This window comes from Oncorhynchus mykiss, chromosome 23, assembly GCF_013265735.2.
Source record: "Oncorhynchus mykiss isolate Arlee chromosome 23, USDA_OmykA_1.1, whole genome shotgun sequence".
Lineage (NCBI taxonomy): Eukaryota > Metazoa > Chordata > Actinopteri > Salmoniformes > Salmonidae > Oncorhynchus > Oncorhynchus mykiss.
In genome coordinates, this window is record NC_048587.1 from 20522644 (window position 1) to 20543213 (window position 20570).

Sequence of the window (20570 nt, forward strand, 5' to 3'; positions counted from 1 at the left end):
TCAATTTTATCCTGAAAAACTTTGCAGTCTGTAACAATTATAAACATACCCATCTAAGTGACTGAGTGTATTGATACACCGTACAAAGTGTAATTAATAACTTCACCATGCTCAAAGGCATATCCAATGGCTGCTTTTTTTTTTACCCAATTACAAATAGGTGCCCTTCTTTGCGAGGCATTGGAAAACCTCCCTGTTCTTTGGGGTTGAATCTGTGTTTGAAATTCAATGCTCAACTGAGGGACCTTACAGATAATTGTATGTGTGGGGTACAGAAATTAGGTGGTTATTCGAAAATCATGTTAAACACTATTATTACACACAGAGTAAGTCCATGCAACTTATTATCTGACTTGTTAAGCTCATTTTTACTCCTGCCCTTATTTAGGCTTGTCATAACAAAGGGTTTGGATACTTATTGACTCAAGACATTTCAGCTTTTAACTTTTTATTCATTTGTAAAAAAAAAAATAAAAATGAAAAACCTAATTCAACTTTGACATTATGGGCTATTGTGTGTAGTAGGTAAGTGAAAATACATCTAAATGTAATGTATTTTAAATTCAGGCTGTAACACAACAACATGTGGGGAAAGTAAAGGTTGTGAATACTTCCTGAAGGCGCTGCATGAGTGTGTGTTTATCGTTCAGTGTTGAGTTGTCATTAACCGTGCAGCGCTGGCTCCTTGATAACATGCACAGATTTTTTTTGTGGGACCTTTTTTTTTTTTTTTTTTAACTCATTGGAATTCCCACTACTCTTGTCCAGTGTCCAATATCGTAGCTGTTCTCATTGGCAGAGGTTAGGTGGAGAAGTGGGGGCAGGCATGCAATGCACCATGAGGGAATGCTCCTGTTTACATGGGCATGGGGAACGCTGTGCAAGGCCTCTGGAAAATAACCAACAGTGGACATTCCTTCAGTACCCATGGTTTGGATTGGTCTTTTTGATGTCAGGATCAGAGCCCAGTACTCCCTACTGTAGCCAGATGCTGGAACCAGGGGGGTGGACAGGATGCAGTAATGCTGCGTTTAGACCTCAGACCAATCGGCATAGCGGGTCAAGAAAACAAGAAAGAGCGTGACGGCAAAAGCAAACCAGCACAACGGTATGCGTTGCTATGGTGATTTCCGTAAACGAACCGTGTAAATCGACATCCAGTAGAAAACAAGGCTGCCGCAGAGTTCAAAATGTAGAATATTTTGAACTCTGGCATGGCCTGTCTACCGTGGCAGCTGACGGCATTTACCGTTGTGCTCTCATTGAAAACAATGATATCCGGTTTGCCGTCTAACTTGTAAAATCTAAACGCAACATAAATATGAAATGTTACAGAGAGTTTCAAGACTGCTTGAGAAAAACCTCCAAAGATCTTTGTGCCACTAGATTTATTTTAGTGTACAGCTTCTCTTTCTGGAAAAATGTCTGTATGTTCTTGAAATCCTTTTATTTTCTAAACTCAACCTCAGATCATCCGGTGTTCAGCACTCATTTGATTATGATTTCCCATTGGCTGTGATATTAATATGTACAGTAGTATAACACAAGGAGGCACTGTGAGAGGTTTTCTCTGTGATTCCCATTAATCAATAGCATGAATTGCTTTAGACAACCCTACTAAATATGATGAATAATGAAAACTATGATTGATAAATTACTTTAACTGACCAACACATATACTTGGCTTCCCCCCTTATTTCTTTATTTTTATTCTGCTTGTTTTTTCCGATATGAAAAAAATACGATAGTCAGTCACATGTTTTATGGATAGATTTCCATCGTCCTATATATCTTTTGCTCAATCGGTTTTTCAGGATCAGCTCTTTACTTTGCTCCACCTACCTTGTCATGGGAGATGGACTATGTTGTAAATCCACCCGTTAAATGTTTAATGGCGTTTGATTTTCAGGACAACCCAGCCCCCCACCCACTACCCTCACTGAAAATGCCAACAAAAGGGTTTCTTAATAGAAATGTATTTTGTTTGTTCTGGCAATGCCTTAGACATGGCTTGCTAGCACCCTGCATAAAGTGTTCTTTCAGGTTGTCAGTCACGCCAACAACCCCCAACCTCCCACCAAGGCAAGCTTTGAGATTTTCCAGATAGCAAGTAGAAGCTGTGAATATCTTACAACACTTCACCACTAGGATATTTAATCCAGGATATTGTCCATGCAAAGCCACACACAATACACACTCAAGACTTCATGTGCATTTAAGAGTGAGTGTAGCTCATTCTAACACGTTCCTTAAACAGTGACAGAGATGGAGAAAGATGAAAACCTATTTATTACATGGAAAATGGACCAACCATGTTTAATCATAAAGCTGTTATTGGCATTCCTTATTAGATGACATCATGGTGTAACCACAACAGTAATGTTGAAAATATGTTATAAATGTTTTGTGCCTTAGAATATTATTATTATAATTGTTTTTGTCTCAATGGCATCCAGACAGTTCCAGTCATGTGATGCAGATACTAACAACTCCTCTCTGTCCTCTTAATGGATTGTAGTCTAATAGAGATTGAGCAAACATCCCAAGGATTGATTCAGTCTAGTCCAGACGCAGAGCAGGTAGTCCAATGACATATGATTATTGAATTGCAGAGCAGAATAGCACTCTGTTGTCTTTTCTGCTAGGTTCAAGACTATCCGCAAGAGAAAATGGCTTTAGTAATAATAGGCTTATAATATAGAATACATGTCACTTAGCAGTCACTTTAATACAAAAGTGACTAACAGTACAGTGAGTGCATTCATTTTTAGAGTGTATAGGCCTTTGTGATCCCTGTGGGAATTCAATCCAAGACCTTGGAGTTGCCAGCTCTACGCTCTTACCAACACTTAGCTGTGTATTAACACTCTGGAGCAGTAATTTCCTGTTCCTGTTCTACCTGTTCACTAATTGTAGAACTCCAGTGTTCCTCTTTAAAATTCCAGAAGTTCAATTCAAGAGAAAGAAAATGAAAAGAGATGTAAAAATTAAAGATGCAGTGATTAGTTTCACTTGTTTGTCTGAGAGAGACATGTGTTAGATGGTCTTTGAGATCCATTTGGCCTTAGGCAGCAGCACCTCCACCAGGCTCAATTCCTCCTCTTCCACTGGAGTCTGGCATGGCTATTCACAATGTGGAGTCGCATGGCAATCGCACGCTTTGAAAAGCTGCCCAGCTCATTTCTCCCTTAACCGAGTGCAACCCAAAAGTAGGCAGACCAGGCCAGACAAAACAACAAGAAAATATTTCACTTCGGCGTAGCTGCACAGCACAGCGGAGGAGCCGTCTTCATTTTTCATGAAGGATTGCTCAAGAAGAGGACGCTTGAAACTCCCCCAAAATTAAGAGAAGGTGACAGGTTCAACCATTTTATATATTTAAGCTCTCTTGTGCCTTTGCCTTGCGCGTCCCTAATAAAACAGCACAGGGTGTTGAAAGCAAATGAGGCAGCCAGATACTATAGTGAGGTGGATAGGATGGACTCGCAAAAGTGTCTTTGTGCTCTTGGTCCTCATCGTTATCTGAGGATAATTTAAGCAGGCTTTAGCGCTACTGGGTTAGTCCAACCTATGGGAGAAATATAAGGACTATAGCCTATTGGAAGAGGAAAATTACCTCTTTCGAAGATTAACAAGGAAGAGCTAAAAACTATACTGTAAACTTTTCCTTTACGGTATTAAGATGCTCTTGTTATCCAGGTAATTCCACCATTATATCATTATGTCTTCGCCTCTCAGTTGCCATACCAGGACTCCCCTTTGCAGATCTCATATCAAGGTTTTATATTCCTGATTACTTGACGTTTTCTTTGTAGATTTCTTTGGTTACTCAGGGCCGTCAGGTTCACTATATATGCAGAAGTATGGGGACACCCCTTCAAATGAGGTGATTCGGCTGTTTCAGACACACCCGTTCAGACACAAAATCGAGCACACAGCCATGCATTCTCCATAGACAGTCATTGGCAGTAGATTGGCCTTACTGAAGAGCTCAGTGGCTTTCAACATGGCACCGTCATAGGAGCTGCCCTGGTTAACTGTAAGTGCTGTTATTAGGAAGTGGAAACATCTAGGAGGAACAACGGCTCAGCCGCAAAGTGGTAGGCCATACAAATTTACAGAACGGGACCGCAGAGTGCTGAAGCACGTAGCCAAGCAGTCGCACACAAGCCTAAGATCACCATGTGCAATGCCAAGCGTTGGCTGGAGTGCTGTAAATCTCGCCGCCATTTGACTCAGTGGAAACGCGTTCTCTGGAGTGATGAATCACGCTTCAACATCTGGCAGTCTGATGGACGAATTTGGGTTTGGCGGATACCAGGAGAACTCTACCTGCCAGAATGCATCGTGCCAACTGTAAAATTTGGTGGAGGAGTAATAATTGTCTGGGGCTGTTTTTTAGGGTTCGGGCTAGGCCCCTTAGTTCAAGAGAAGGGAAATCTTAACGCTACAGCATACCATGACATTATAGACAATTCTGTGCTTCCAATTTTGTGGCAACAGTTTGGGGAGGCCCTTTCCTGTTTCAGCACAGAGCCCTGACCTGAACCCCTTTCGGATTAATTGGAACACTGACTACGAGCCAGGCTTAATCGCCCAAGATCAGTGCCCGACCTCACTAATTCTGAATGGAAGCAAGTGGCTGAATGGAAGCAAATCCCCACAGCAATGTTCTAACATCTAGTGGAAAGCCTTCCCAGAAGAGTGGAGGCTGTTATAGCAGCAAAGGGTGGACAAACTCCATATTAATGCCCATGATTTTGGAATGAGATGTTCGGCGAGCAGGTGTCTACATATTTTTAGTCATGTAGTGATGTGTTTAGTCTCTTCATCTCCTCTATGCATGCATGCCATAATTATTTTCAGAGATCGCAGCCGCCTGCCAAGACCAGGCGAGCACGACTTGGACAGGTTTTTTTTCCAAGTCAGAGAGCTAAAGGGAGGGAAATCAAAAGAGATGGAGGAAAAGAGGAGGCTAATTCTTATCAGGGAAATCGGTTAATCTGTCCATTCTTAGACAATGGAAATAAGTGACACGATAGATGGAGAAAACAGAGCAGTTTTCATCCCAGCCCAGCACCTGGTGATTTATGATTAGTCTGCTGATTGAGGGGAACGTATCTGGCTGTTGTCATTGTGCAGCGCCCATTCGGATTCCCTGGATCTGGAGCAGCAGTTAAGTGGGGTGAGGACTAAGTATGGGCACAATACCATGGCAACAGGAATGTCTTAATTGACTTGGCTCTCCACCTGCTTTAGTGAAGCATAATGTCAGACAGTTGGCTGGAAGTTTACAATGCTGTCTTGTGTCAACTCCAGCGATAAACACAATGATGAATTATCATTTATAGAAATGTCCATTGAGGCCCAGAACTGCTTGAGTCAGCATTGTAGCCACAGGTGCTCTGTCTGTATCCTACATATTGTACAGGAAGTGGGCAGAAAGACAGTTTATGAGCGAGGACAAAGACATATTTTCTTTCTTGTCAAAAAACTGTATTCACACAACTGCAGCACCATTTCAGATCCAATTTAACTTTGTGGTCGAGAAATAAATCAAGAAATATAAACTTTAGGTCATCTGATGCCCTGGGAATCAGTGAGACCTTCGGGATCGGTGTGGACAGGCTGTAGGATGGGGGGTTGTTCAACTAATGAGACATCCCGTAACATCTGCACTGGATCATCGGCGTGGAAAATTATTTCCTGAGAAAGGTAGTGTCGGTTGTATGTCCACTAGTATAAGCATATGATGTTGCACCTTGATTTCCCCAGGTGATTAATGTAGGCACACACACAAATACATTTTTGTGTTCCACGACAGACCCTTGCAGAACCCAGCAACACTCCCTATAACAGAGGTGTCGTCTTATCAAAGTGGGACGTCACTTATTTTCCCTCCCCAGCTAGTGCTGAAATCGGCATCACGTACACCGTGCCCTTGTCACAGAACAGCGCTCTTGTGTAGCCCTATTCGCAAACCGATGGTAGCCTTACTCAGGTCCAGCGGCGAAAAAAATCTAACCATTTACTCTACTCAGAAAAGAAAGCAAAAAAAGCATGATAGTGTGGGGTATGTATAAACCAAAACATAATTTAGCAGGAGTGATGTAATCTGTAGATGTAATCGCCCTCTGATGCTTCTAAGGGGGGGTCTCTTGTTGCACAGCGTTTATTAGGACTCGTGTCTAAATAGCTCAGTCGGTTAAAAAAAAAAAAAGCTTTGAGCCAGTGGTGAGTCATTAGTAGACGCCTATTGAGAGTGAGAGGGATTTGGATTTGTTTTCATGTCCTTGGGCGATGCATGACTTGCTTTTTGATGCAGTTTGCTCTCTCTCTCTCTGTCATTAATCACTTTCACAAATCAAAAGGAACTAGTGATGGTAATGAGAGGAGTGTGGTGGAGGAGCCCTCCTCAGGGAGCCTGTGGGGCTGGGCAGAGACATTTGCTCTTACACTTCACACACACACCACCTCTGGAATGATGGCTCCAATGAAAGCACAAAAAGTGGGTTTGATTTGATTATCTACAATGTGTGTGTGTGTGTGTGTGTGTGTGTGTGTGTGTGTGTGTGTGTGTGTGTGTGTGTGTGTGTGTGTGTGTGTGTGTGTACACGCGCATTGGAGTGTGTGAGAATTGGCCACTGTGGCCTCGAGGCAGGCTTTGTAGTTGAAAAATGACAGTCCCAGTCCTGTGCCTTTTTAAGAGAAGGGAGCACAGTGTAATTACAGGCTACCTGCCAGCCTCCTGTAACAACTCAAACACACACACACACACACACACACACACACACACACACACACACACACACACACACACACACACACACACACACACACACACATACACACATACACACACAAACAGTCCCTCTCTCTGATGCCCCAACCCACCGCACATATGTCATTGTGCCGGGGACTCCAGTAATTGGTTACCGAGCCTCAGCTTGTGTAAAGCACTGTCAAACTCTCAGCTTTGGGAGGGTACATTCACAGTGTGGGGAACCGTGGAGGTGGTATTTACTTTGGCTGCTAATACTAATAATGAGAGTGAGACACGGGAACAGCTTTCTCCGACTATGATTGTTAGGGATTTAGATTCTGTCACCGGGGTTTCTATCCCTGTCCCTCTGCCTTTTCCATGACAAAAATCTTATTACGAATGCTAAGTACTGTAGAGATTCATTTTTTAACCAGGAAAAACAGCGACTCTATGTTTGGTAATGCATTATTCATTCATGATACTTTTGTCCTAAATCGTACATTACTTCTGGTTTGAGTAATGACTCTATGGCACCTAAATGAACCCCCACTACCTGAGTTTCCTCAATAAATGTCTGAAAATAGCTCCCTGAGACAACGTCATATAACTGGCATTTAACATGGTATATTATGTCTGCTTCTTGGGGTTTGTATATGTTGTGTGAGTGTGTATGTATGCATGTGTGTGTGAATATGTACACGTTGCAATGTCACTCACTCTCTCTTTCTCTCTCTTCCCCCCCTATGTTTTGTGCTGCAGCCAACTGTCTGCCCCAGTGCCAGAATGGAGGAATGTGTCTGAGGCCCCAGCTCTGTGTCTGCAAAGCGGGCTCCAAGGGCAAAGCATGTGAACAGAACACCATGCCCACCTCCTCCTACCCAGCGCAGCCAGGGAACGGCCACACCAATGGACACAGCAATGGGCACACCAAGGGACACAACGTAGTGCCCCAGCGGCCCATCCCCCAGCAGGGTTATATTCCTGGGCCAGTCCCTGTCAGCAACATGGCCCAGATGACCCTGACTGTCAAGCAATCCCCCCACCTGGTCCGGCCCCAGCAGTGAGTATTCTCTCTACAAGTGCAGCATGTGGTTGACAACACCCACTCCATTTATTGCAATCTATATTGAAGTTATGAGAATGCTTGGAATGGTTTGTTTAAGCCATCACTCTCTTCCAATCTGTTTTTGTTTTGCGCTCTTCACAGTTTATTAGTAGTGGAGTCGAAGGGGTGCATACTGTCAAACAAAGGCAGAGTTGGTCTGAGGGCTCATCTGTAAATAATCATATTGACACTGCTGGTGCCCCACACTGTGCCAGAGAGGACAGTGAGGCCCCCAGCCCACTGAACAGAAATCATGTTTCCCTGTGAAAGTTTTCACAATGTGCTTTAAACTGTACTCCCTCCTGCCGTGTTGACTGTGTTCTTGGGGTTTATCACCATCCATCAGTGTGATAGGTAGAATCACTTACACCATTTTAAGACTGTATTTGAAAAGATGCTAACTCCTCCTGTGGTTGGCCTATCGGTTTGTTTTGCCTGTCACCACAGTAGACTGCTGGAAAATGTGCCGTCATATCGGACATGGCGCAAGGCCCTCGACTTGTCAAGAGTAATCAGCGTGAATGCAGACTGTGTAAATCTCAGTTCACACTCGAATGTGGGGCAGCGTGTTGATAGAAATGTCCAAAATTGCCTCACATCAGGTCCAACAAATGTTGGCACGGGTGGCCTAGTTCTGGTATCGATTAATGATATTTCAAATGTTAATGAATCCATTTTATGTGCTGTGTTTTGCGTGTCTTCACTGTAAAACATCGGAGGTTTTGCGTTGCTCAGGCGGTGTAATTGCACCCAGATCTGTGTGCTCGAAAGCTGCTCTCAATTTAGGAGGATTATTTCTCACGGGGAGCTATTCCCCCATCACTTATATGAGTGCAGGAACATGTTATCTGATATTTCAAATAAAAACATACTCTCCAGATCTATCATTCATAATCAGATCAGTTAGATATGCAAAAGCAGCGGCAGGGCAAGATAAATAACGGTTTCCTTTTATGCCATTACAAACTGCATTTTTACTAAATGGGTCACATTTCTGTTCAATTTCAAGAGATTTCAGATTATATTTTGGTATGACACCCAGAGAGATTGTCTAGTGTGATAAATGGATGACTGAGCTAATGGCTGGTCTCAGTGTCCCCTCTGACCCTTAAAATGACAAATGATCGGGTTGTCTAGCCAAACACATGCCCTGTGACGCCATCAAAGAGAGGGTCGTCAGGGCAGTGGAAGGGGGCTCCTTGACTGATGGGATTTCATTGGTCAGATCCAACAGTGATGTCACTTAATTGATTAACCTGTTTTCATCACTCTAGTTTATTTAATACCTATGCTATTATGTCTAGTATAGGATTTTTGTATCACTCTTTTGTTAGTCTTGCGTATCCACATTGGTTGACGGATTGCAATGAGACAGCATTGGTGCGGTTGTAGGTTCAGTCATTTAGGTTCAGTCATCCATGCTGTGCTGTGAGGAGTCTCGCCCCATCATTTCTGTTAAACACATAAATCATGGGGAAAAGTTTGTTACTGTAATGTCTGCTAGTATGGTTCAATTGGTATCGAGAGCTTTGTTGAACCGTTAACCTTTGAATAGCTAAAGTAGTGGGTGAATGTGCCATTGTTATTATAAGTGTCTGACCTCATAGAATACCCAGACTAACCTTACAAAGACTTGGGCAAACAGGGGGTGATTTGTCAGTTGCGAGTGCTGATTTCTCAGGAAAGATCAAAGTGTGATAGAAGAGGTTTGGATTTTAAATGTTTTTATTTAACTAGGTAAGTCAGTTAAGAACAAATTCAGATTTACAATGATGGTCTACCGGGTAACATTGGGTTAACTGCCTAGTGGTTAGAGCATTGGACTTGTAACTGGAAGGTTGCAAGTTCAAACCACCGAGCTGACAAGGTTCAAAACTGTTGTTCTGCCCCTGAACAGGCAGTTAACCCACTGTTCCTAGGCTGTCATTGAAAATAAGAATTTGTTCTTAACTGACTTGCCTGGTTAAATAAAGGTAAAATAAAAATTCACGGGCAGTGTGACAGATTTTTACCCTGTCAGCTCAGGGATTCGATCCAGCAACCTTTTGGTTACTGGCCCATTGCGCTAACCACTAGGCTACCTGCCGCCCCATATTGGGCTTGCCTCTGGAATGTGCTCTGGCATTGTTCACAGGGAGATTTAGAGCTAAGGAAATCGTGTGTGTGTGTGTGTGTGTGTGTGTGTGTGTGTGTGTGTGTGTGTGTGTGTGTGTGTTCCGCGGCTGCAGTAAAGAACCTCATCCAGACAAAATAACTTTGAGTAGCACTACTTGTCATACCTGAGGGGCCAAAACAAGCCCTTCTGTGCTGTCAGAGGGAAATTACGTGCCGTTTTTGTTTTTACTTCATTTACTCAAGGTACGAAAAAAGACAGAAACAAGAGGAGTGAAGCAATTGGAAGCCGAGGCGGGCAGCACAGGTGGCTCTATCGCCTCTTTTCTTCCTAAAGTCAGCGTGATACCGTCCGCCTGTCTCCTACACAGACCCGCATCTACAGTAGAGCAGGAAAGGTTTAAGGATATTTGCTGACATTCCTACTGTAAACTGTAAGGGAAATGAGTCTCTAAATGTATAGCGCTGCTCCTGTAATGGGACCTCTATGGTGGTACTGTATGGTGTGTCCCAGGAGTAGGCCAGGCTGTGGTCTAACTCCTGCCCCTGTGGTTCTGTGTCCTGACCCTGTGTCCTGACAGGCCTCGGAACACATGGCAGTGCTGGATACACTGACTGTGTGATAATGCCTGTGTGATCATGCCTGTGTGATAATGCCTGTGTGATCATGCCTGTGTGATAATGCCATGCCTGGTATTGGAGTGGGTCAAGTGATGTGTGTGTGTCTTTTTCTCCCTCTGCACTCTCTATCGTTCTGTCTTTACCCCCTTCTCTGAGAAAACCCCAGCAGAGCCATGTGTCATCCGCCCACATCGGTTTGAAGTAACATTCCCCATTTCCAAGGAACGAATGACCTTACCTCTCAGCACTTGTGGAGATAGGTATAGACAAATGACGCTCTCCTTTCTGCTCCTCCTCCTTCTCCACTCTCTCTCGCAGCGTGAGCCACAAACTTGTTGGGAGTGTGCTGATGTTTCCAGGTCCTTGTGCGTGCATGTGTGTGTGTGTGTGTGTATGTGTGTGTGTGTGTGTGTGTGTGTGTGTAACTCCCCGAGCAGGAATTTCTTTGTGGTGCCAATATGTTCCTAGTTACACCCAGGAAGTTGGCTATTTCTCCTTTCTCTGGTTGTATAAAATGAAAATGGGAACTGTATCCAGGCATCCATCTTTTGAGTAGAATCCCACTGAAACCAAGTGAATCACATGGGATCAGCTCCAAATTCCAAGTGTGCAAGTTGCTGGCTCTGGGTATTGAGTCAATCAAGGAACCAGAGAATCAACTAACCGCAACGGAGCACTGACAAAACGTGGATTTCCTGCGCGCGCTCTCTTTTTCCTCTCTGTCTCTCTATCTTTCTCTCTCTGTCTCTCATCTGACACATTCGTGCTGATAAACTATGAGCGGGCTCTGTTTACATTTACTGGGTTCACTACGGTAGAGCAGAGTGTGTCGGTTCTCTTGGGGAGGACTGGGAATGGTAACGGGGCCAGTGGTGGAGTGTGTGAGCGTGGCCAGAGAATTTGAGTGCTGAAGGTCGAGACTGCACAGGTTCACCCCCCCTGTCAATGGTCTGTTTATATAGAAATGAGCAAGATCTCTGCTCTGATATTTCAGACTACCAACCAGGCTCTTGTAACCATTCCTTGAATAAAGTGAAACGCTGAAAAAATATCAATTTTTTTCTATTTAATTGCACAGCCATTGCCAGCACACCTAGTCTTGCCAGATATTTTGTTGAGACTGGAATAAGATCTTATGTTTACAACTTCTCCCTTTCCCTCTTTCTTTCTCTCTCCCTCTGCCTACCCTGACTTTTCAGCTCTCTTTTGCTGGCGTATTTAAAGCTTAGCTGCAGTAGACCCCACTGTATTTATTTGACAGAGTAACATCACTTCATGCATGCCATCGGTGGTAGAAATCATTTAAATCTCACACTGAAGCCAGGTTCTGATGGGACTGTGCTTTGCCACGATGGTCAAAGCCCCCACCCCTAAATAACCCCAAACAAACATATTAGTGTTCATGTTGTGTCTGCTCCAGTCACAACAAATCATTGACCTCCCGTTGACTTCACACATTCCGTGACAATCCTCTTCCTTGTTTTGTAAACCACCCTTAAACTACCTGTTTGTTTGGTCTGGCTATTATTAAAGCCCTTTGATGTCTGAAGCCACCCGTTCAGACTACAGCCAGCCTCATAGATCAAGTCAAAGTGGTAAGAACAACAAAGAGTGGATGAGGCTCTTGTGTCACTGAAACCTTGGCTATGCCCTTGAGAGGAGACCAGCTTAAATAGATATGCTGGTGTCAATGGCATTCGGCACCCGTTCTCCTTAGACCCTCTCAATCCACCCCAGAGCTTCTCATCTACACGGAACCAGTTGGTATCTATCTCCCAAGCAGCAGGCTAAAGTGCTAGAGAACAGATCTGTCCATCCTCTATCTTTCTCTTTCTCTCTACCTCTCTCTCCCTTTCTGACTCTGGGCATTTCCATTGAAAAGGACCCATGAGCACCAACCTGTTGATAGTAGCGTATCAAATTGGGTGTCAATGACGGCTAAGCGTTTCTAATTTTGGTAAATTGAGGCATAGTTACATTTTTCAACCATTTTCCATCTTACACATTAGGCATAAGTAAAGGCTTTGATTTCTGGATAAGCAGATGGAAAATGGGTCTTGGAAAACGTCTCCCAGAAAAGTCTTAAACGTATCAGAAATATATCAAAACACAATAATGTTGAGGTTAAGACCCCTGCCAACAAATATCACACTTACATTTTGTTTTGGAATTTATGAAATATTGCCTTTTTTTATTATTAAGTGATTAAAACTCGTAATTCCGTTACCAGATCTGTAACGGAATTGCTGCAACTGGATTGGCTACAAAGGGTAATTATAATAGTCACAAACCACAGTTGGGTCACCTGCTACTGTCCTCCCTTCCACTGGCATAATGGTATATTCAGTGTTAAAACAGTCTAAATCTGGACAACCCCTCCCTTTCTCCCCCCCCCCCCCTCTCTCTCTCTCTGCCTCTCTCTCTCCAGTTAATGTCACCTCTCCCAGCTCTTACTGACACCTACCCATGAGCCCCATCTCTTTCCATTTACTGTAACCAGCACCCTCACCCACTAAGCACCGACCGACACCGGACGTCAATGGAAGTTGAAAAGTGATTGAAATTTGGTCAGTCCACCCTGGTCAGTCCACCCTGGTCAGTCCACCCTGGTCAGTCCACCCTGGTCAGTCCACCCTGGCCAGTCCCTGGACCAAATTTAAACCTATCATAGATGCATGTTTCACAAGTTTGGATAGTACAGCACAGTACTGTACAGTAAGTAGAGCACAGTAGAGTAATACAGTACAATACAGTACAGTGAGTAGAGTAGAGTAAAGTAGAGTATACTCCAATACAGTAGTACAGTATAATACAGTACAGTAAGGTAAAGAACATTTGAGTATAGTACAGTAGAGTAGAGTACAGTATATTATACTGTACACTACTGTAGTGAACTATACTCTACTTTACTGTACTGTACTCTACTGTAATCTACTGTACTCTAGTCTATTCTACTGTACTGAACTCTACACTACTTCTACTCTGCTCTGCTATATTGTACTGCACTGTACTTTACTGTGCTGTGCTGTGCTGTGATGTTCAAACTTGTGAAACAAGACGAGAGTTACATTAATATCCATAATTATGCATTTCTGTGTAGCACAGATCAGGGACTCATGTAAATGCACTTTGCTTACTGTAGTTCAATAACCAAAATAGATTTCTTGCAAAGTCAAGGTGTTGTGTTATCGCTAACACCCCATTATTTCTGCGGACATCTTTGAATCTTCATTCGGAGCAGATATTTAAGAGTTTTTGGAAAACATGGTCACAATAAAACCTGAGGGAGATTTTTCCCTAATTTCATTACCAAAGTTTGATTAATCCACTAAATTAGTTTTATTACATTTTACAGTGGGACTTGTTAAATGTAGTCATTGTGCATAGAGTTGTATGGTTTATTAAACTTTGAAATCATGATTTTGGTTTGGCATACATTTTGAAGTGAAAAAACTCAAAGCGTAATTCGATACCATGGATTTGCCCCTCTACGACTGCTGCTGATGAGATGGATTTGCAGTGGCTGGGAAGAATACAGTGCGACCCTCTTACTACAACAGAGGGCTTCTGTTTCAGTATTGTGGTTGATGGTTGGAGGGCCAAACTCATGCCTCTGTGGCTGTGAGAAGGCTGGGCAAAGCCTCCTAAGCAGGTAGCTTTGCCGTGTGTCAGCGAGTATTTAGCAGAGCTGGGTCAGGGAGAGACCAGCCTGACCTCTCACCTCTCGTCATTGGGGAGGAGGTAAAGAGATACTCCCTTCTATTCTAGGAATGGGGAGTGATGAAGGCACCGCCGACACACTCACATGAACACGTGTACACACACACACACACACACACACACACACACACACACACACACACACACACACATTTACTGTATATAGTATTCACTAGGGTGAATGGTGGGAACCCGGTTATACAAATTTACCGGGGTTTACCAGCCAAAACCACTCCCTTTTCCCCGGGATAAATAACTGCGAGAATTTATAAGAAATGATTTATATGAACAGCATGGCGTGAAATTGAACTGTTAAATTATATGCAATGTCTAAATCTGGCTTCTCAATGGCCTTTGCATGATGTACCATGAATGCTCAGGGTGGGGACAGACAGCCCATCTCAGAATGGAGCGCAGTTCACAATGCATGTAGACCTATCATCTCATCATGGTAGCTTTATTTCTTGTGACAGGCATAGTCTATGCTACAGTAATATCAAGACCGAATGCGCATCCAATTGACCCATCTCCATCTGGCTTTCGGGGGTCACCTCATATTTTTAGTGTAAAGATCTTTTTTTTTAAATTGCAGCTGGAAATGTTTAATACAGCCAATCACTCGAATATTGTTGCTTTAAATCAGTGCACGCGCGCACGGACTCTCACTCAGTCTTTCTCCCTCTTCATCACCTCCATTCAAATTGCATCCAAAATAGATCATCCTGTTCTATATTGATATATATATAGCCTATATACAGTGCCTTGCGAAAGTATTCGGCCCCCTTGAACTTTGCGACCTTTTGCCACATTTCAGACTTCAAACATAAAGATATAAAACTGTATTTTTTTGTGAAGAATCTACAACAAGTGGGACACAATCATGAAGTGGAACGACATTTATTGGATATTTACTTTTTTAGCAAATCAAAAACTGAAAAATTGGGCGTGCAAAATTATTCAGCCCCCTTAAGTTAATACTTTGTAGCGCCACCTTTTGCTGCGATTACAGCTGTAAGTCGCTTGGGGTATGTCTCTATCAGTTTTGCACATCGAGAGACTGACATTTTTTCCCATTCCTCCTTGCAAAACGGCTCGAGCTCAGTGAGGTTGGATGGAGAGCATTTGTGAACAGCAGTTTTCAGTTCTTTCCACAGATTCTCGATTGGATTCAGGTCTGGACTTTGACTTGGCCATTCTAACACCTGGATATGTTTATTTTTGAACCATTCCATTGTAGATTTTGCTTTATGTTTTGGATCATTGTCTTGTTGGAAGACAAATCTCCGTCCCAGTCTCAGGTCTTTTGCAGACTCCATCAGGTTTTCTTCCAGAATGGTCCTGTATTTGGCTCCAAATACTAAAGAAAATCAGGCCCAAACCATGATGCTGCCACCACCATGTTTGACAGTGGGGATGGTGTGTTCAGGGTGATGAGGTGTGTTGCTTTTACGCCAAACATAACGTCTTGCATTGTTGCCAAAAAGTTCAATTTTGGTTTCATCTGACCAGAGCACCTTCTTCCACATGTTTGGTGTGTCTCCCAGGTGGCTTGTGGCAAACTTTAAACAACACTTTTTATGGATATCTTTAAGAAATGTCTTTCTTCTTGCCACTCTTCCATAAAGGCCAGATTTGTGCAATACACGACTGATTGTTGTCCTATGGACAGAGTCTCCCACCTCAGCTGTAGATCTCTGCAGTTCATCCAGAGTGATCATGGGCCTCTTGGCTGCATCTCTGATCAGTCTTCTCCTTGTATGAGCTGAAAGTTTAGAGGAACGGCCAGGTCTTGGTAGATTTGCAGTGGTCTGATACTCCTTCCATTTCAATATTATCGCTTGCACAGTGCTCCTTGGGATGTTTAAAGCTTGGGAAATCTTTTTGTATCCAAATCCGGCTTTAAACTTCTTCACAACAGTATCTCGGACCTGCCTGGTGTGTTCCTTGTTCTTCATGATGCTCTCTGCGCTTTTAACGGACCTCTGAGACTATCACAGTGCAGGTGCATTTATACGGAGACTTGATTACACACAGGTGGATTGTATTTATTATCATTAGTCATTTAGGTCAACATTGGATCATTCAGAGATCCTCACTGAACTTCTGGAGAGAGTTTGCTGCACTGAAAGTAAAGGGGCTGAATAATTTTGCACGCCAAATTTTTCAGTTTTTGATTTGTTAAAAAAGTTTGAAATATCCAATAAATGTCGTTCCACTTCATGATTGTGTCCCACTTGTTGTTGATTCTTCACAAAAAAAATACAGTTTTATATCTTTATGTTTGAAGCCTGAAATGTGGCAAAAGGTCGCAAAGTTCAAGGGGGCCGAATACTTTCGGAAGGCACTGTATATATATATATATATATATATATATATATATATTCTATGTCCTAGCCTACCTCTTTCAGGTAATACATTCCATGCAGTATTAGCCTTATATTTAGCTAATTAGTGATGGGTTATGCATAATAAGCTTCTAACTTACAGTGCATTGGGAAATTATTCAGACCCCTTGACTTTTTCAACATTTTGTTGCATTACAGCCTTATTATAAAATTGATTAAATGAGAAAAAAAACTCATCAATCTACACACAATACCCCATAATGACAAAGCGAAACAAGATTTTAGAAATGTTTGCACATTTTTTACAAGTAAAAAACAGAAATACCTTATTTACATAACTATTCAGAGCCTTTGCTATGAGACTCAAAATTTAGCTCAAGTGCATCCTATTTCCATTTATCATCCTTGAGATGTTTCTGCAACTTGATTGGAGTCCACCTGTGGTAAATATAAATTGATTAGACATGATTTGGAAAGTCCCACCTGTCTATATAAGGTCCCACAGTCGACAGTGGATGTCATAGAAAAAAACAAGCCATGAGGTCGAAGGAATTGTCCTTAGAAATTCAAGACAGGATTGTGTCGAGGCACAGATCTGGGGAAGGGTAGCAAAACATTTCTGCAGCATTGAAGATCCCCAAGAACACATTGGCCTCCATCATTCTTAAATGGAAGAAGTTTGGATCTACCAAGACTCTTCCTAGAGCTGGCCACCCGGACAAACTTAGCAATCGGGGGAGAAGGGCCTTGGTCATGGAGGTGACTAAGAACCCGATGCCAAGAACCCGATGGTCACTCTGACAGAGCTTCAGAGTTCCTTTGTGCAGATGGGAGAAACTTCCAGAAGTACAACTATCTCTGCAGACTAGTCAGGATTGGGGGAAAGATGAATGGAGCAAAGTACAGAGAAATCCTTGGTGAAAACCTGCTCCAGAGCGCTCAGCACCTCAGACTGGGACAGACTCAGACAGACATTCACCTTCCAACAGGACAACGACCCTAAGCACACAGCTAAGACAACTCAGGAGTGGCTTCGAGACAAGTCTCTGAATGTCATTGAGTGGCCCAGCCAGAGCCCGGACTTGATCTCTATCGAACATCCCTGGAGAGACCTGAAAATAGCTGTGCAGCGACGCTCCTCATCCAACCTGACAAAGATAGAGAGGATCTGTAGAGAAGAATGGGAGAAACTGGGAGAATTGGTGAAGTGAAATTTAAAAAATTACTTGTTTAAAAAAATGATAATAAAAAAAAAAAAAATGGAAAGTGGTGAGTGCATATGTATTCACCCCCTTCGCTATGAAGCCCCTAATTAAGATCTGGTGCAACCAATTACCTTCAGAAGTCACATAATTAGTTAAATAAAGTCCACCTATGTGCAATCTAAGTGTCACATGATCTGTCACAAAATCTCAGTAGATAGACCCCTGTTCTGAAAGGCTGAGAGTCTGCAACACCACTAAGCAAGGGGCACCACCAAGCAAGCGGCACCATGAAGACCAAGGAGCTCTCCTAACAGGCCAGGGACAAAGTTGTGGAGAATTACAGATCATAGTTGGGTTATAGAAAAATATCAGAAACTTTTAACATCGCATGGAGCATCATTGATTCCAATATTAAAACATGGAAAGAATATGGCACCACAACAAACCTCCCAAGAGAGGGCCGCCCACCGAAACTCACGGACCAGGCAAGGAGGGCATTAATCAGAGAGTCAACAAAGAGACCAAAAATAACCCTGGAGGAGCTGCAAAGCTCCGCAGCGGAAATTGGAGTATCTGTCCATAGGACCACTTTAAGTAATACACTCCACAGAGCTAGGCTTTACAGAAGAGGGGCCAGAAAAAAAGCCACTGATTAGAGAAAAAAATAAGCAAACATGTTTGGTGTTTGCCAAAACATATGGAAGAAGGTACTCTGGTCAGATGAGACTAAAATTGAGCTTTTTGGCCATCAAGGAAAACGCTATGTCTGGCGCAAACCCAACACCTCTCATCACCCCGAGAACAACATCCCCACAGTGGAGCATGGTGGTGGCAGCATCATGATGTGGGGATGTTTTCCATCGACAGGGACTGGGAAACTGGTTAGAATTGAAGGAATGATGGATGGGGCTAAATACAGGGAAATTCTTGAGGGAAACCTGTTTCAGTCTTCCAGAGATTTGAGACTGGGACAGGGGTTCACCTTCCAGCAGGACAATGACCCTAAGCATACTGCTAAAGCAACACTCGAGTGGTTTAAGGGGAAATATTTAAATGTCTTGGAATGGCCTAGCCAAAGCCCAGACCTCAATCCAATTGAGAATCTGTGGTATGACTTAAAGATTGCTGTACACCAGCAAAACCCATTAAACTGGAAGGAGCTGGAGCAGTTTTTCCTTGAAGAATGGGCAAAAATCCCAGTGGCTAGATGTGCCAAGCTTATAGAGACATACCGCAAGAGATTTGCAGCTGTAATTGCTGCAAAAGGTGGCTCTACAAAGTATTGACTTTGGGGGGTGAATAGTTATGCACTCTCAAGTTTTCCATTTTTTTTCTTATTTCTTGTTTGTTACACAATAAAACATATTTTGCATCTTTAAAGTGGTTGGCATGTTGTGTGTCAAATGATATAAATCCCCCCCCAAAAAATATATTTTAATTCCAGGTTGTAAGGCAACAAAATAGGAAAAATGCCAAGGGGGTAAATACTTTTGCAAGCCACTATATTATTCAAGGATGTCATTAGAATGATGAAGATAAAGGCAACTTAACTTATTTAATTTAACTGTTGAAAGAGAGGAAGGAATGAAGCAACAATAGAGAGAGAAATAGGAGGTAAGCTAATAACATTAGGGGAAATATTATGAAAGGTATAAATGCGTCAGCCTACTAATTATACAAATAAGCTCTATTATATTTCAAAATGAATATCTAATTCCCCAGCCTATATTTGTAATGTTGTAGGCCTCATGTGCTGCACCATAATTGCATGTTCTCTCCCTGCTTTATCATGGTTTGAAAGATGTGCGTAATTCCCATCCATATAATACAGTATAATACAATACAGTACAGTAATACAGTTCACACTCAAAAAGATTAGCAAACTGGAGCTAGTTTCATTAATTTACCCAAACGAGCATATAGCTAGCTACATCTATGGGCTTGTATGTTTTTCTGTTGTGCGTAATGTGCAGTAGCCTATATCATATATGTATTGGATAACGGCACAATCATTTGGCCTTTTTTGGGCTTGGGCTCATTAAATGTATTAAATATAGTACTCATAAAACGTATTTAATCTGTATCTGCCCCTTTCCTTTAATGACTCATCAGGATCAGGTAGCATCAGGCTTATAAGTCTATTTAAATGCTTTATAATACTTTTCAATGACGCTTCCGGTTTTAAAATACCGGGTTACCCAGGAGAAAAGTTATTTATTCAAGGGATGGAACATTTGTAAAATACCAGGAAAATATTCAACCCTAGTATTCACTCACATATACATATTTACTGGACATTCTAGTATTCTCTCACATACACAGACATATTCACATTCATAAAGCGCTCACACAGAGACATCAAACAAAATTTCTCACTTACTCAGTCTCTTATACGCAAACATGCACATGTATTCACATACGAAAACAGAATGGCTATTTAAGAAGCGGTGGTGGAAAGAGGTGGCTATTTACAAGGCTATCACGTTCTGTTTATTTATACTGTTCCAGGGGGCCTGTGGATGGGCTATGATATGAGCCGTGTGCCGAATGACTGTTCCTCCTGTCCCTCACCTCGCCCAACAGCCCTCTTTCTATTCCCACATACTGTGGCCTGCCTTGAGCCCCGGTGTGGACTGGGATCCTAGCACATAGACTGCCAATCAGACAGGAAGAGCCTTGGCCTATACTTTCAACCTTCA

General features: G+C 42.6%; 1 protein-coding gene across 5 annotated transcripts in view; it reads left to right on the forward strand.

Moving 5' to 3' along the window:
• LOC110502431 (latent-transforming growth factor beta-binding protein 1) overlaps nt 1-20570 on the forward strand; it is a 144047-nt gene that overhangs the window by 3833 nt on the left and 119644 nt on the right. For all 5 annotated transcript variants that reach the window (XM_036959792.1, XM_036959791.1, XM_036959796.1 and 2 more), the window contains exon 3: nt 7523-7823. In XM_036959792.1, coding sequence (XP_036815687.1) covers nt 7523-7823 — 301 coding nt within the window. The remainder of the gene's footprint in view (nt 1-7522; nt 7824-20570) is intronic.